This window comes from Vitis vinifera, chromosome 6 (genome assembly GCF_030704535.1).
Source record: "Vitis vinifera cultivar Pinot Noir 40024 chromosome 6, ASM3070453v1".
Lineage (NCBI taxonomy): Eukaryota > Viridiplantae > Streptophyta > Magnoliopsida > Vitales > Vitaceae > Vitis > Vitis vinifera.
Window position 1 is genome coordinate 14,764,417 of NC_081810.1, and position 17,055 is coordinate 14,781,471.

General features: G+C 34.3%; 1 protein-coding gene across 1 annotated transcript; it reads left to right on the top strand.

Annotated features, from left to right (window-relative positions):
* Nucleotides 1-13,264: 13,264 nt before the first annotated feature.
* LOC100256480 (uncharacterized) lies at nt 13,265-16,828 on the top strand. Its single transcript, XM_010653342.3, has 9 exons — nt 13,265-13,417; nt 14,003-14,450; nt 14,531-14,621; nt 14,721-14,866; nt 15,185-15,428; nt 15,522-15,626; nt 15,714-15,896; nt 15,979-16,183; nt 16,283-16,828. Exons 2-9 carry the CDS (start codon nt 14,029-14,031, stop codon nt 16,765-16,767), a joined length of 1,881 nt encoding a protein of 626 aa, XP_010651644.1. The 5' UTR covers nt 13,265-13,417; nt 14,003-14,028; the 3' UTR covers nt 16,768-16,828.
* Nucleotides 16,829-17,055: the final 227 nt, after the last annotated feature.

Below are 17,055 nucleotides of genomic sequence, written 5' to 3' on the forward strand. Positions count from 1 at the left end.
GCATGATCAGTTGGTGACCAAAAAAGAATTTTTCAAGGGACAAAGAGTCTTGCTATATGACTCTAAGCTTCACCTATTTCCGGGAAAGCTCAAATCAAGGTGGGTAGGGCCTTTTGTCATCCACCAAGTACACTCACATGGAGTAATTGAGTTACTCAACTCAAATAGTGCAAAGACCTTCAAGGTCAATGGCCATCGTCTCAAGCCATTCATTGAACCATTCAAGCAAGACAAGGAGGAAATCAACCTCCTTGAGCCACAGAAAGCCTAATCAGAAAAGGGTTAGATGGGCTTGGTTTCACCAAAGTCCATATTTTTTTGTTTAAGTTTATTAATTTAGAAGCTTTATTAACTCTTTTGATTTTAATTTTGGTCTAAATTTTTGTTAATTATAAGTAACTTCCTCTTTTTGAATGATCTTTTGTAGGAACAATTGCAAAGAATATGAAGGAAGGTCTCAGAGGGCTAAAAGGAGCTTAAAGCTATGAAATTTTAGTGGTCTGCGAAATTTCGCAGCCCAAAATAGGCCCCTGCGAAAAAGGCCATCTGCTGCGAAATCATTTCGCAGCCCTTACATGGCCTCTGCGAAATCAAGGTTTGGCTGCGAAAATGGCCCCCCGCTGCGAAATAAATTTCGCAGCCCAACACCCTCCTCTGCGAAAATTTTTGCAGCTGTGAAACCACCTCTTGGCACTCGTGTGCCATTTCGCAGCACAGTAACTCCATTTCGCAGCTGCGAAATGGCTGTGAAATCCCCAAAGCGTCAAATCTTCAATTTTCGCAGCGATAGCCTCATTTCGCAGGGTGTTTCGCAGCTGCGAAACACCCCTTTGGCACTCGTGTGCCATTTCGCAGCACAGTAACCCAATTTCGCAGCTGCAAAATGGGCTGCGAAATGGGCTGCGAAAAAAGTCCTCCTCTGCGAAAATGCCCTTTCTCTGCGAAATCCGCCCTCGGTTGCGAAAATTAAAGTAACCCTTGGTATCCAATTTTTAACGGTATAAATTCCAAATTTCTAATATAACCGGTCATTTGAACTTTAAATAGTACCAGAGAAGACCCAAAAACAGAGCAACCTTCCATCTTCTCCCTCTCGCCTGAACCTCAGCCGCGCGCACCTCTGCCCATCTCCGCCGGCCCGCCATGGCAAGAACCCGAGGAGCTAAGTCCTCCTCCCCGTCAAGCCGTACGAGGGTTTCATCAAAGACCCCTGTCCAAGGCTCCACATCCGAGCCTCCGCGACCACTGCGCACCCCACCTCCAGTTCAGGAAGCACCGAGGAGCCCTCCGGTCAGGCGCTATCATACACGGGCAAGTAGCCAGCCACCCAAGAAGAAAGCTAAGGTATCTGAGCCAGCGTTAATTGATTTATCAGAGCCAGAAGAGCCAGCTACAGAGCCTCAACCGTCTCAGCCAGCTTCAGGGCCTCAGCCGTCTCGGCCACCGCCTACAGATTCTCAGATCCCCTCCGGCATGACTCCTGAGATGATTATCAAGTGCCCCATGCTCACTCAGCCGCCCATAGAGGGTAATTTAGACTGCAGGGCTAGGCCTTTCCACTCTGAGCTCTGTTTTGACGTGGCCACTTTCAGACTTCAGCCCCAGCTCAGGGACTCCTTCCATCTGCTCCGGAGGTATCATATGGAACAATTGCTTACTCCAAGGGATTTCTTTTATCCCCGTGTGGCAATGGATTTTTATCAATCCATGACCACACACCATGTCCGAGATCCTACTGTCATCCACTTCACCATAGACGGACGTCATGGTATTCTGGGAGCTAGGCACATAGCAGAGGCATTGCGCATTCCCTACGAACCAGCTAGGCCAGAGGATTATCGAGTCTGGACTAATCCTTCCCCGAGCGACATAGTTCGTATTCTATCCAGAGGGGCATCCACAGGCCAGTATCTACAGAGGAAGGAGCTCCCTCCTAGCATGTTTTTCATAGATGCTCTCCTCCGCCACAATATCTTTCCACTACAGCACTGGGTGCAGAGGCGAGGAGCTTTGCTGGAGGCATTATATCGGATATCTGAGGGATTCTTCTTTGGCCCTCATCATCTCATTATGGCCGCCCTTTTGTATTTTGAAGAGAAGGTCCATCAGAAGAAGCTGCTCAGAGCTGATGCCATTCCTCTACTGTTCCCCAGATTGTTATGTCAGATTTTGGAACACTTGGGCTACCCAACTGAGCCTCAATTTGAGCGCAAACGGATTTGTCGAGAGATATTCACTCTTGACAAATGGACGAATATGACAGCTTATAGTGCAGAGCCAGGGGCCCCAGCTGGAGTAGAGCATCCAGGGATTCCACATGCAGAGCAGCCATAAGAGCCACAGCCCATAGAGACATCAGCTGACACGAGAGCACCTGCCCCTGCAGTGCCCTCTGTAGAGCCCATACCTGAGGTTGCACCCTCTGCTTCTCCTGCCACACCACGGCCTCCCCCTGTTTTTTCAGCCACATCACAGCCCTCCTCTTCAGCAGAGCCGAGGACTACCATATCCATTTCCGAGTACAGAGCTCTATGTCACACTTTGCAGACATTGACCACTTCACAGAGCACTCTTACTCAGGAGATAGCAGCTCTTCGTGCTCATCAGGAGCAGATTATTGCCACTCAGACTCAGCATACTGCCATCCTGAGGCAAATTCAGCACCATTTGGGTATTCCATCAGCTCCTAAGCACCAGATGCCTGCCCCTTTAGAGCCCATAGAGCCGACTCCAGGAGACACAGAGACGTCCACTTGAGCCATTATCTTCACATCATCATCACCCATCTACTTGATCATTTCCATAGTTTACTTTATGTATTTTCTTTATGCACTTTCTTATTATAGTAGCACTTGCAATCCCATGCTTTTGTTATGATATATTTTGGGATTGGTTGTATTACTTGTTATCATCTTTAATGTACTTTCATGAAGTAATACAACTCTATCATTTTTTGCATACTCTTGGTATTATTTTATTTTTATTCCTCTACTCATATCTATTTTCTTTTTGAAACATGTGGTTTCTCCTTATCTACTCAAATTACATCCACTCAGGAGGCACCACTTCCTCCCTGTAATTTCAATCGCTCATACCACATTGAGGACAATGCTCAGCTTGGTTGGGGGGAGACAGTTGAGGAAGGAAGTTTTTTATTATTATTATTGTTAATACTAAATATTTTGGTAATTTAGGTTACTTTTGTTTAATTTTAAAATTTTTCTCTATGGTTGTTAAAGATAATTTCTCAAAAATAAAATAGGATAAGTCGAGTTTTAACTTAATTATTTAAGTCGTTGAGTTTGTTTTATGCTTTCAAAGTTGATAATCTATTAAAGCTCTCTTTGATTTCGAACTTATTTCTTCCATTTTAAGCTTTACACACACAGTGCACATTAGATCCCGGATATATGATGTAAAACTTTCTCACCTTCTAAGCTTAGGAAAATTTTGACTTGGTTCATTACTTAACTTCTCTTTAATAGTGTTGGGACACCTCATAAAGGCCAATGAGTCTTTCAAAAAAAAAAAAAAAAAAGGAATAAGCTTCTATTCTTTCCTTGAAACCTAAGCATGATCCGAAGGGGTAGCGAAAGCCTTTAAAACCCGATGCCCTAAACCTTGATTGGTTGGGAGTCATCGATCCTCTGCTTGCTACATAGGTGAATTGATTAAAGTTTAGTGAGTAAAAAGAATTGTGAATAAGAAGGTGTGTTCCTAACCTATTAAGAGTTGGTTAATTTTGCCTTTGTTCGAGAAAAGCTTAGGTTGGAGGGTGAGGATAGTTGTATATACTATATCCGGAACCTAATCTCGTTAACACTTAGCTCATTATGGAAGAGTTTGATTTGGAACCTTGAGAGTAGAGATCTTTTGATACTTAATTGCATAATCTCCACTCTTTGTACTTTTTGTTTAAGTTTTAGCTTTGACAACTCCTATTGCATTTTGAATCTTCATATCTTTAGTTCACCATGTGAGATGTGTTTTGATATCGGTCATGCCACTCAATTATTTTTTTGGAATGATTTGCATGACCTCTTTTATGTTTATTACTTTGTTTGCTTAGTTTTTCTCTCCTTAATTGCTAAGGGACTAGCAATATGTCGGTTGGGGGGAGTGATTACTACTCAAAAAGGGCTATTTGATAGCTTGTAATTAACTCTTTTAAACACTTTTGAGTAGTAATTATTGCCCTTTAACCCAATTAACATATTAAGGACCTTTGCAATCACTTCTAATCACTTTGTGTAAGTTTTGGTGTTTTTGTTAGTAATTTGATCACCAAAGCAATCCAAGATGGAGGAGAGTTATTTGGAATCCATGGTAAAGCAATGGAAAACTCAGGAACATGAAGAATCAGAGCTTTGAAGCCTTAAAGTCCTTTGCCATAACCAATCCGGAATGCAAGGAAGAGAAGTAAAGAGAGAATCTACCTTGAAGCATTCTTGATGACAGTCATTTCAGCCACTTTTGGAGTACTTCCTAAAGTCCAATTTATGCATGCTTTATGTCGTTTCGAAGATCGGGAAGTCAACAATCCAATGCTTCAAACGGTTCTCAAATCAGAGTTGAAATGAAGAAGTTAAAGCCAATGGAAGCAGATCACTCCAAGCTGAAGGCCAATTTCGCAGGGCTGCGAAATCAGCCTTTGGCTGCGAAATCAGCCTTCGGCTGCGAAATGATTTCGCAGCCATCTTGTTCGTCTGCGAAATTTCGCAGCCATTTTGTGCGCCTGCGAAATTCTCCTGAGTGCTTCCAGATATTTGCGACCAACGTTTTTTGTTATTTTGCCTCAAATATTTGTTGTCTAAATCCCAATTCTCTCCTTGTAAACCACCAATTAGATGATTCCTTAGTTGTTAAGCAAGGATACAGGGGTAAACAACCTGTTATTTATTGTTTTGTAATTTTCATTTTATAAGGGTCGGGGAACTTTCTCCAAAAGACCAACTTATGTAAATTTTACACTTAGTGAAATAGAGAGTATCTTTTGTTTTCTTTTTCTCTCTACTATTTTCTATTTTCTTACTAGCCAAACATCCTTGGAGGATGAAATCCCCAAGGATGAGAGGCTAAAACCTTTTAGTTTCTTGAAGTAATGGATGCCATGTGAAGCTCCCGTGTCAGGATGGAGATTTCCAAGCCATGAATGTAAGTAGTTGAGCATCATAAATGTTTTCATTCAAAGTAAAGCTTTTAATCCCTCTGACTTGCTTTGAATGGCCAATACTTGATAACCTTTTGGTCTCAGTGGATTCTTATTGTTAGATCCACTGACGTTCATTAGTTATCTCCTACGAGCCATTGTATTGCAAGTCGAGGAGATGACCTATATCATTAAAAGAGCATTTATGAGGTTCAACTACCCTTTTTGCAAGTTTTCAAGGACTAAAACTCAGATGTTAAACACATACCGGTTCGGGAAGTAAGCATCACCTTAGTTGCTTCCCCAACTCGAGGTGAAAAGTTCCAAAATCTCCATTTTTACACGGTGAGTTAAGCATGGCTATCCAAAGCTTTGAGAAACTTCTTTTAACCTATTTGCATGTTAGTTTAGTTTACAACACCTTCATCTTTTTATGTTTTCATCTTAACCTAATCTTTATTAAGAAAAGTTCACTCCATCCTCCGAACTTCATCAGTTAAAGTAAAAACCCTTCCCAGTGTTCGATCCTAGAGCCACTATGCTATAGTAGCTTTGCTACTTTAGTGTAAGGACGTTAGGTATAAATTTTGTTGATACCCTTACATGCCAAGCTACCAAGAGTTGGGTTATCAACTATTCGAAATCAAGTTACACAAATTTACCTAATCGTTTTACCCTAAAGACATACTTTCCAGTACCTACAACCTAATCTACGTCCGCGATGCAACAACTCCTTGTTGCTCTCTAGTCAATCATTCGGTCCCTCTAAACGGATTTAGGTCTTCAATCAACAATTCAAATATTCAAATCCTTGAATGAGAGAATGGGAATGGTGTGGCATTTAGGCATTCTCACAAGAAAACCCTCTAAAGAATAAAAGTTTTCTCAACAACCTCCAAGATCTTTATGATCTTTCTAATCTCTGATCTCTAACACTCAAAAGGTTACAAGGAAGGCATTTATAGGCAAAAGGCATAAGGATTTTGATATCTGAAGTTTCCAAATTTGAGTTTGAGTAAAATTCATCCAAAATACGTTTCTAAACTCGGTAGGATTATCATGACCACTTGCGTGGAGTTAGACTGATTAAGCACTCCTCTTGAGCGATTCCTATCGTTTGAGCGGCCCCTACTTCTTGAAAAATCATTTTAAGTTTAAGAATGATATCGAACCTTTTTATACCTCAAATAAGCCTTATATGCCAAAAGTTAAACCTTTTTAAATGTGTCTATGACTTCCCGATTGGACAAACAGTAACCCTTAATCTTTGATGGAGAGCAAGCCACTATCTAAAAAGACTTTTATGACCAAACATAAATTGGGACAAAATTGCCAACATATAAACAACACTCAATGTCTTAACAATTTTTTAATGCAATTTAACATATGCTCCTTGAAGTTAGAGTATGTCAATTGATCACATAATAAGTGGGATCTGTAACTCAAGGATTTGAGAAGTAATCTTGATAAGTGATAGCACTACCTTGTTAGATTACGAACATCAGTTCATAGGAAGTTTGCATGCAATGGATAGTAGGTCATAAGCCTAAGCTTCGTCTCATTCTTATTTACATAAGGTATTAGAGTACAGTTGATTCTCTTTAGTGGAATGTTGAATCAACTTCAGAATTGGATTATAAAGGAGTCAATGGTCCCCGCTCTGAGCTCCTATACCATGATGGCACGGTTTATGAGGGTTGGATTAGATATAGGTTCATTTTTGTGCATAAGGGTGTTTTGGTAATTATGCAAAGTTGTATAGGGGATAATAAACAAGGTCTCTAGATTGGGCTAATTTATTAATTAAATGGCCCTATGTGGTTAATTAATCAATTAGGACTCATTTTATGCTAGATTAAGTGACCCAAGCCTTGATGGGCTCAAGTCAATTAAGTCTAGTGGACAACCCTATAAATAACCCCTTATGGGTTAGGGTTTCTTAATTATTTTAGTTAGTCATCTTCCACATCTAGAGAGAGAAAGAGAGAGAGCCAAAGTTTCTACCTTTCCAAAGCCCATACTTTGGAGTGTCAAGATTGTGGTTAGAGTCTCGGACAGAAGAACTTGAGTGTACGAGACCTTCAGACTTTTCAGACCTGTTCTTCATCGCAAAGAATTGATTTGGGAACATCCAAATCCAGGTATGGGATTCATATCTCTAGATCTATAGTTAATAATGGTTTTTATTGTCATTTTATTATGTTGCAATAGATTTAGAGATGCTTAAGGATATATGCATGCACCTTACGAGATCCAAGGCATGGGAATGAAGTGATCAAGGGTTCTCAATAGTCACTAAGTGAACTAACTTAAAGTGTAACTAAGAGAGCTAAGCTAAAGTACAACTAAGTGAGTTGAATCTAAGGTGCAACCAGTGTTTGAAAAATCATAATTTTTTACCAAAATATTAGCGAAAAATTGCTTATCGATGGTGGTTAAAATGAAATCGGTCATTGATAATCGATTCGGTGATTTTTCACTAGAAAATCGATAAAATCACCTATATATCAACATTTATCAATGATTTTATGATTTTTTTTTTTAAATTTCCTAACTTTTTAGTTAATCAACTCCGGTTGACTAGCTATCAACGCACCAAGCTACTGGTCGTCCCTTCAAATTTCAAATTTTTTAGGTTTATGTTGCTACCAAGGGGATTCGAACCTAGGCCAAGCTTGGTTACCACTGGGCCAAGCTCTCACTTGCTAATATATGATGATAAAAAAATATGTTAAAGTTCATTATTAAAAAATTAATTAATTAATTTTAATTATTTTATTTTAAATTTTATTTATTTAATTAATAAATGCATAAAAATCATCATTATAATTTTCTTAACAAATATTTTTTAATATCATTTATATGATAATTAAATATTAAAAAGTCATATATGCATCATCATTTATTTTACATTATTGAATGCATTTGAATTAAATAAATTATAGTTTTAATATTAAATGTATCATCATTTATCTCATTAATCCTATTTTAAAAAATTACTATAACTTCCATTTTAAATTTTTTATATTTATTCTTTTAATTTTGAATGTTTTTATTTTAAATATTTAAAATATAAATTTACTCATAAAAATACGAAAATATAAAAAAAATAATGAAGTTATAATATTTTATAAATTAAAATTAATTTAATTAGATAAATAATAAATTACTACGACCAATATATCCTTACTTACTGATATTTTTCTCTTTAACCACACCTATGTCAATTACACCAAGAAAATAACTTTAAAATGAGTATTTTTATTTATTTTATCGTTTTTGGAGTTTTTATAAATATTTCCATGAATTTTGAAAAAATTTCACCTTACTAATATCTTTGTCAAACTACCCATCGATATTTCCGATATATCCGTAAAATCCAAGTACCGATATATCCATATTTACCAATATTTCAAACCATAGGTGCAACTAAGTTAAACCTAAAGTGCAACTAAGTGAACTACACTAAAGTGCCACTAAGTGAGCTAAGCTAAGGTGTCACTAGGGTCAATTTGGGATCCATAAAAAATCCTTTGATAACGAATCTCCAAAGATGGCTTAAAAAAATAAGGTAAAATGAGTGACAATATACCATTAGGGGACGACTTCATGGCAACAAGAAGCGAAGGAAAATACAAGTGCTACCATGACAAAATGAAAGGTCTAAAACTATATATGTTTAGTTTGGATATATATATATATATATATATATATATATATATATATATATATATATATAACACATTGGATATTATATCCCATGAACATGATATTTTAAGGTAACATATGAAATTAGATATGTTATTTTAATATATTTAATTTGTGAAATGAAAAACAAATAACATGAAACATGTATCATTTTTTAATATTTAAAATAAAAATTATATTACATTCTAATATTTTCTATTTAAAAAACAAAATTTATCTTATGTTAAACAATATTCAAGATTAAAATATTTAAAATTTATAAATAAAATTTTTTTATACTATGTTATTCAATATATAAAAATAATTATATATATACACATATTAAATCATACAATGTTATTTTATAATATATTTTATTAATATTTTTTTAGTTTTTCTTTTTTTAACCATAAATTTATAAATAAAAAAAATATTTTGCAAAATGAATGTATAAAAAATAAATAAATTTATGATACATGGGATATGTATATCTCACATCTTAGCATACAATTAACATATCCCATGTAAAAGAGATATAAAAAAGATGGTGGATAATATATCTCATCACTTATCCTATCCCATGTTTGGTCAGTGACGAGATAGGATAAGTAATAGGATAACTTATCCATGACATCACCAACTAAGCATGAAATAAAATATAATACCTCATTTCTTATCTTATATCATGATATATCCAGTCAACTGAATAACAAATGTGTAGTGGATAAGATAAAGTTGGAAGAATTCAGTGACTTGACTTTATTCCAATCAAATGTTTATTTGGAAGATTTGCACAATTGAATGCAATTTAAATCTGTACTACCTATAAAAGTAGGTTGTTTTTCACTTTTTTTATTTTTAGAAATACCCTTGTCAATACTAATAATCAACTTAATGGGGAATTTAATATTTTTGTTTAGTTAGGATTTTAATTACTTGAAGTTCAAAAGTCATTCCTAAAATTATCATCACAAACCTAAGAGTAATTCAAAATTTAATCTTTTCAATACTAATAATCAATTTAAATGAGAATTTAATCTTTTCATTTAGTTAGAGTTTTAATTACTTGATGAAACCAGTCTTAAAATTATCATCACAATACTTCAATATTTAATTTTTTCTACACTCATAGTCAACTTAAATGGGAATTTAATGTTTTCATTTCGTTAGGTTAACGAAAGTCATTCCTAAAATTGCCATCACAAACCTAAAGGAGGTGTTTGGTATGTCGGAATAGGGAATGGAAATGAATATTTTGTTTCCATTCCTATTTTTCAGTGGATAGAAATGAATTTGATGATTTCATTTCTAGCATTTGGATGAACTTAGGAATGCAATATTAGAATGATTATTTGTTTCCATTCCAATGTTTGATAATAATAGGAATGGAAATGAAAAATAAATAAATTTACAATAATATCTTTCCATATAATTTAAAATATTTTTTTTATTTAAAAATAAATAAATTTTGAGAGTTTTTTGTTATTAAATAATAAGACTAAATATATATATATATACTCAATAAATAAAAAATTAACCATAAAAAATCATATAACCCTAATGTACAAATATTCAATTATCATTTTTATTAAAAATTTGAATAATTTGTCATGCTTAAGTAGTTATAAAATTATATTTTACCAATATATATATATATATATATATATATATATATATATATATATATATTATAATATTTAAATTCTCAAAGCTAGCAAGTGTTTTTCCTATTTCCAAAAGAGGAAATAAAAGAATTCAAATTTCATTCAAAACCCTAGAAATTAGAAATTGAAATTTTTTTTTCTAAATGTCGTGGAAGGTTTGATTGATTCAGTTTGGGATAATCACTTGTTGCATAGAAGTGGATGATGAATGGGTCTCTAGCTTTACAAAGAAGATAAGCATCGAGTTTGAAGAATGAGATAAAATGGTAAAATAGTATATTTAGGTTATTTTATATTATCAAATGGGTTTGATAAATCAGAATACCACCTACTTTTGATGAATTCAAATCCGACTTATAAGTTGGATTTTATTTTTGCTTGAATAATTTTTTATTCCATTTCTATATTTTTAACATTTATCCAAATATAGGAATAAAGGAGAAAATGAATGAGATATCTATTCCCACTCCCTATTCCCGTGTACCAAACACCCCCAAAAGGTAATGAAAAATTTAATCTTTTCATTTGCCTCCAATTTCTATTCCATCAACTGTTTTAATAGGGATTTAATTTAAGGTTTTAATTACTTGACTTAACAAAAATATGCACGTTCATAACTTCACTTTGAGTTTATATTCAAATTGAATACTGTATTTTATTTTTATATTCAAAATCAATCCTAAAATTGTTCTCAAGAAACTATAAAGGAAAAGGTTAATGTTTGTGGAAAACCTCTCAAACTACGCATTCATCTTTGTTGTTCCGTCCTGCACAGCTACTCCATCGTTCCTCCCTACTCCATCCTATTTGATGAAGCGCCCCATGATCCACCAATATAATGTTTATTAGTTTCAACCATTGATTCTGGTCTATTTATAATATGTATAGAGAGAAGTCAAGTTATGGTAGGAGATCATCGCAAAGTATTTTTCCGATTTTAGATTTAAAATTTAGATGAATGACGATTATGGTTTGTTTGGAACTCTCTCACAAATCAGGTTTTTTTTTTCTTAATAACAAATTTAAAATATTTTAAATCATATTTAAGTGTGTTTTGAGAAAATAAATAAAATATATTTAACACTTATATTTATTATTAATTTTTTTCTTCTTATCCTAACCTATCTTTCATTTCTTCAATGCAATAATTTTTTTTTTTAAATTACATGAAACTTTTTTACTTTTTATAATTGTACTAGTGATTTCCATTCATTTTGAGATATTTAAATATTTTAAAATTTTATATTTAATTAAATAATAGTGAATTAATAATAACACTTATTACATAATAGATCACTACTGAATAAAAAGTTTCATCACTCATTTACATTATTTATTTAAACAAATTTAAATTTATTAAGAAAATTACAACATTATTTTAAAAATATTAAGATCTTGATATAAAATTTACTTTCTATTGAGATTTTAATTCTTTTGATTTTTTAAAATATTTTTGGAACAAAACTTATTTTTCCTTTGTATTTTTTTTCATTTTATTGATTAATTTGATATATCATATATTTTTATTTGATATGAAATTATTTAATTTAATCTAGATTCTATTTTCTATTTTTAAAAACAAAAAATAATAATAAGTTTTAAAAAATATATAATGGTTTTTAAAAATAAATTAAAAATATAATTTTTTAAAAGTAATTTTTAACAACGTAATATAAGCCAATGATTTTTCTATAAGAATTTTTAAATTTAACATAAATTTTTTATTTTATTTTCTTTAAAAGAAAGTGTATGAAACCAATCATTAATTTTTTATTTACTTTTCATTTTTTTATTCCAAAAATATCTTAAAGTTATAAATTTCATTCTCTTTAAAACCACACTATTAATAATCAATATTATAAAAATTTATCATTAAAAATTTGAAAACTTTTCAAATTTATCATCATTATAAGTTTTATTCTCTTTAAACTCTATTAATATTGATTAATGATATAAAAATTTATCATTAGAACCTTGAAAACTTTTCAAATTTCTTGCCACCATTTCATTTTATATCTTTAAAGTTGGAAAAATTTTCTCTTCTTTTCTCATTCTCTATTCTTTTCAAAATTTTCTCTTCAACTCTTCCAATAGGTATGCTATCCGTTTGAGATTTTCCCCTTTTTTTTAATCCACAAATTTCTTGTTCAAATTAAATCATTTTTGTTCTGATTTTTATTAAAAAGATCTTATATATATATAAGAAAAAATATATTTAAACTATATATAAAATAATTAACTCAAAAAATGATGTATTTAAATTAAAATTGCTAAATGTTATGGCTAAGGACCAAGGTGGTAAATCTTATTTATATCTAATCTCATTTATTTATTTTTAATTTCGTTTCATGATGTTTAATTCATTTATTTGATTTTGAAGATTTCTATATAAGTCTTGAAAGAATAAATTCACATACTAATTTTTTTGTTAGACTTTTTTCATTTTCCCTCGTGTGCTTTGGTATGCGTACACTCGCTAATGGTAAAATAAATAAGTAAATGTAGTAATTTACTATATCTAGTGTTCTTGATTTTATGTTTCCATTTACCTGAAAACCTAAAGTTGGTAAGTCCAAGGGACAACTTGAAAGGTAGAGAGGAATACTAATGTCATTGATCAACTCTGGCAACTAATTTTGGAAGAATATCTATCTTGAACATGTGTAAATCTTATCCTAACACCTCTCTCCAGAAATTTTCCATATATAGCTTCTATTTCTATTTCTATTTCACTTAAACATATATCGCATTGTGATCAATTAGTCCACCAACTTGACTGTCCAGATCAGTTGCCTTTCATGGAGTAGTGGATTAAAACCCTAGCAAGTAACTGCCATGGCTCTATAAATTAAATCCAGGCTTCATCGCTTGTTGATCATCAGAGTTGAGAGTTGTGAAGGGCAATTTTTGTTACCAGGTTAGAGTTTGATTCTTGCATGAAAGAGCCTCTTTACTGAGCTTTCTATTTCTTTGTGTACGGAGAATCTGGTTTGGCATTAACTTTGACGGTCTGTTTGGATTGTGGGAAAGCTAGTTAGGCAATTAAATTATTTTCTGCAATTTTCCTTTCCTTTTCCTCGATCCTCTCTACCACTCTCAAATGTTGATTCATTTATTATTGTTTCTTTTCTATAGCATCTATTATTTTCTGATCAGTATCTCCATTTACTGATTCTACTAAATTTTCTTTAATATGCCACAATTGTTTGATTGCATACTTCCAGGAAAAGTAGTCCCTTGGAAAATGTTTTCATGAAAAAAAAAAAATCACCCCACTCCATTTATGATCCAGTTATTTTACTTGCAACTTGGAGAAACCACGGTAGTTCTTTGTTAGGTTTAAAAGACAAAATCCAATTTTGTCAGGAAAACATTTATTACTTGCTACTTGCCTATCAACCAATGATAATGTAGTTATTATAATTCTATTATTTGCTGTCACTGTTCTTCATCCTGTTGTTTTTTGTCCCTTGATCTGAAGTATGATTCTGATTTGTCTCAGAAGCAAAAAGAGTTTCCAAAGGAAACATGGCAAAGGTTCCATCGCTCTTGGTGGGGCTTTTGCTCTTGTGTGGTTTAGCAGCCATGGGGGAAGCAAATGAGAAATATAAAGACCCAAAACAGCCCATAGGCATTAGAATCCGTGACCTTATGAAAAGGATGACCCTAGCAGAGAAAATAGGTCAGATGACACAAATTGAAATAAAAACTGCCACCCCAGAGATCATGAAGGAATACTCAATTGGAAGTTTACTTAGTGGTGGAGGGAGTGTGCCTCGGGTTCAAGCCACCGCAGAAGAGTGGATTCAAATGATCAACGACTTCCAACATGGTTCTCTTTCAAGCCGTCTTGGCATCCCAATGATTTATGGTATAGATGCTGTTCATGGCAACAACAATGTGTACAAGGCAACAATATTTCCCCACAATGTGGGTCTTGGGGCTACCAGGTGATGAATGTCTAAAACCTACAAATTAATGTACGCTGCCAATGTCTGTCATCTTCACGTATGATTATGTCATCCTGCAGGGATCCAGAACTTATGAGGAAGATTGGTGCTGCAACGGCCCTTGAAACTAGAGCTACTGGCATTACATATGCATTTGCGCCATGTATTGCGGTATACATTAGAGAATCATTTGACTAAAATTTTAGTAACAGTCCCCATGAAATATGGCTTTCAAACTATTCTAATCTTTAGCCCCTGTATATACAATAGGTCTGTAGAGATCCAAGATGGGGCAGATGCTACGAGAGCTATAGTGAGGACCCCGAAATTGTTCGGGCAATGACGGAAATTATACCTGGGCTACAGGGCGACATTCCTGCCAACTCAAGAAAGGGCATTCCTTATGTTGGTGGAAAGTAAGTTTAATCTGCCTTCATGTAGTATATAATATATTAGTAGTGCATATTCTTGACAATCTACTGAAAACTTTTCAACCCTATTGCCTTCATGATTATTTTCTGAATGAAAGAAATTTCGTAGTTGATTGATGGGAACTTCTCTAGAAAATGAATAATCATTGTCAAATAAATTCTAAAATCTCCATTTGTGGTTCACGTGGCAGCTTGTAATTTCATCCATGATAGACCTTTGCGATTGGCAAGCTAGATAAATTCATTTACCAAAATAACTGGCCTTTTTTCTGTAATTTTTTTTTATTTTATACCTTCCAAAAGGGATAAGGTAGCAGCTTGTGCAAAGCACTTTGTGGGTGATGGTGGCACCATCTCAGGCATCAATGAGAACAACACTATCATTGATTGGCACGGATTGTTGAGTATTCACATGCCTGCCTATTACGACTCCATCATAAAGGGTGTGGCAACAGTCATGGTTTCCTACTCTAGCTGGAATGGAAAGAAGATGCATGCTCACAATCAACTTATCACTGAATTCCTAAAAAACACTCTTAAATTCAGGGTAACAATATTTGTTACATTTTCATATCATTGAAATTAGGAAATTAGTAATCCATTCTAATTACAAGTTTTTGCCTCTTCGTATATATTTCAGGGTTTTGTCATCTCAGATTGGCAGGGTATAGACAAGATCACTTCACCACCCGGTGCCAACTATACGTACTCTGTTGAAGCCGCGATTAATGCTGGGATTGACATGGTAAGTGGCTTCCCCAATGTATACCCATCTTCTAAATCTATATAAATTTGATTGCTTTTTGGCTGAAGCCTTATGTGTGTTTTCCAGGTTATGACTCCTTTTAATCACAGTGAATTTATTGGTGATCTAACTGACCTTGTGAAGAAAAATGTGACTTCCATGAGCCGTATTGATGATGCAGTAGCTAGGATTCTGAGAGTCAAGTTCACTATGGGTTTGTTTGAGAACCCCTTGGCTGATCTTAGTTTCGTTAGCCACCTTGGATCCCAGGTTTATTTCTTAATATATGCTTAACAAAATTTCAAGCGTCTTGTGTAGCCTTTGTGAAGTCTCATGTTTATTTCCGAACCAGGCTCACAGAGATTTGGCGAGGGAAGCAGTGAGAAAGTCGTTGGTTCTTTTGAAGAACGGAGAAAACGCAGATCCTCCTTTGCTACCTCTCCCTAAAAAGGCAAACAAGATCCTAGTTGCAGGAACCCACGCCAACAATTTGGGGTATCAGTGTGGTGGTTGGACTATCTCTTGGCAAGGACTTGAGGGAAACAACCTCACAACTGGTATGCTTATTAATCCTCCATTAATTTCATGCATTTGCAAGCATCAACAGTTATAACTAACTATTACTAGCCTTAATATCATCATCTTTGAATGAATAGGAACAACCATCCTCAGCGGCATCTCAGCAGCCATTGACCCTAGCACTCAAGTGGTATATAGCGAGAATCCTGATGTTGAACTTGTAAAGTCGGGCAACTTCTCCTATGCCATTGTGGTGGTGGGAGAGAAGCCTTATGCAGAGACTTTTGGGGATAATTTGAACTTAACAATTCCTGAACCAGGTCCTAGCACAATTACTAATGTATGCACGAGCATCAAGTGCGTAGTGGTTCTAATCTCTGGCCGCCCTCTCCTCATTCAACCCTATCTTCCACTTATAGATGCTCTAGTTGCTGCATGGCTTCCCGGTAGCGAAGGCCAAGGTGTGGCTGATGTTCTATTTGGGGACTATGAATTCACCGGGAAGCTTGCTCACACCTGGTTCAAGACTGTAGAGCATTTGCCTATGAATTTTGGGGATCCCCACTATGACCCCCTCTTCCCCTTAGGTTTTGGGCTCACAACCAAGCCAATCGTGGGGTAGTAAAGATGGATCAACTATATAGAGAGCCACAATAATGAACTAGTGATGGTTGAGAGATACAATGGTGCTTGCCTCCGCATTTGTTTTTCAATTGTTTGGGCGCTTTCGACCCCTTTTCACCATTCACCCGTTTGGACTCAAAATTTTCCAATAACTTCTAGGATGAATCATGTAAAGGTCGTTCATTAAAAAAATATAGATTTTTTAACAACTTATAAAATAATTCAAGAAGCATGCACTCAAATTCATTAAAATTTCAAAATTACTCCCACAAGTCTTTTCTTTCCG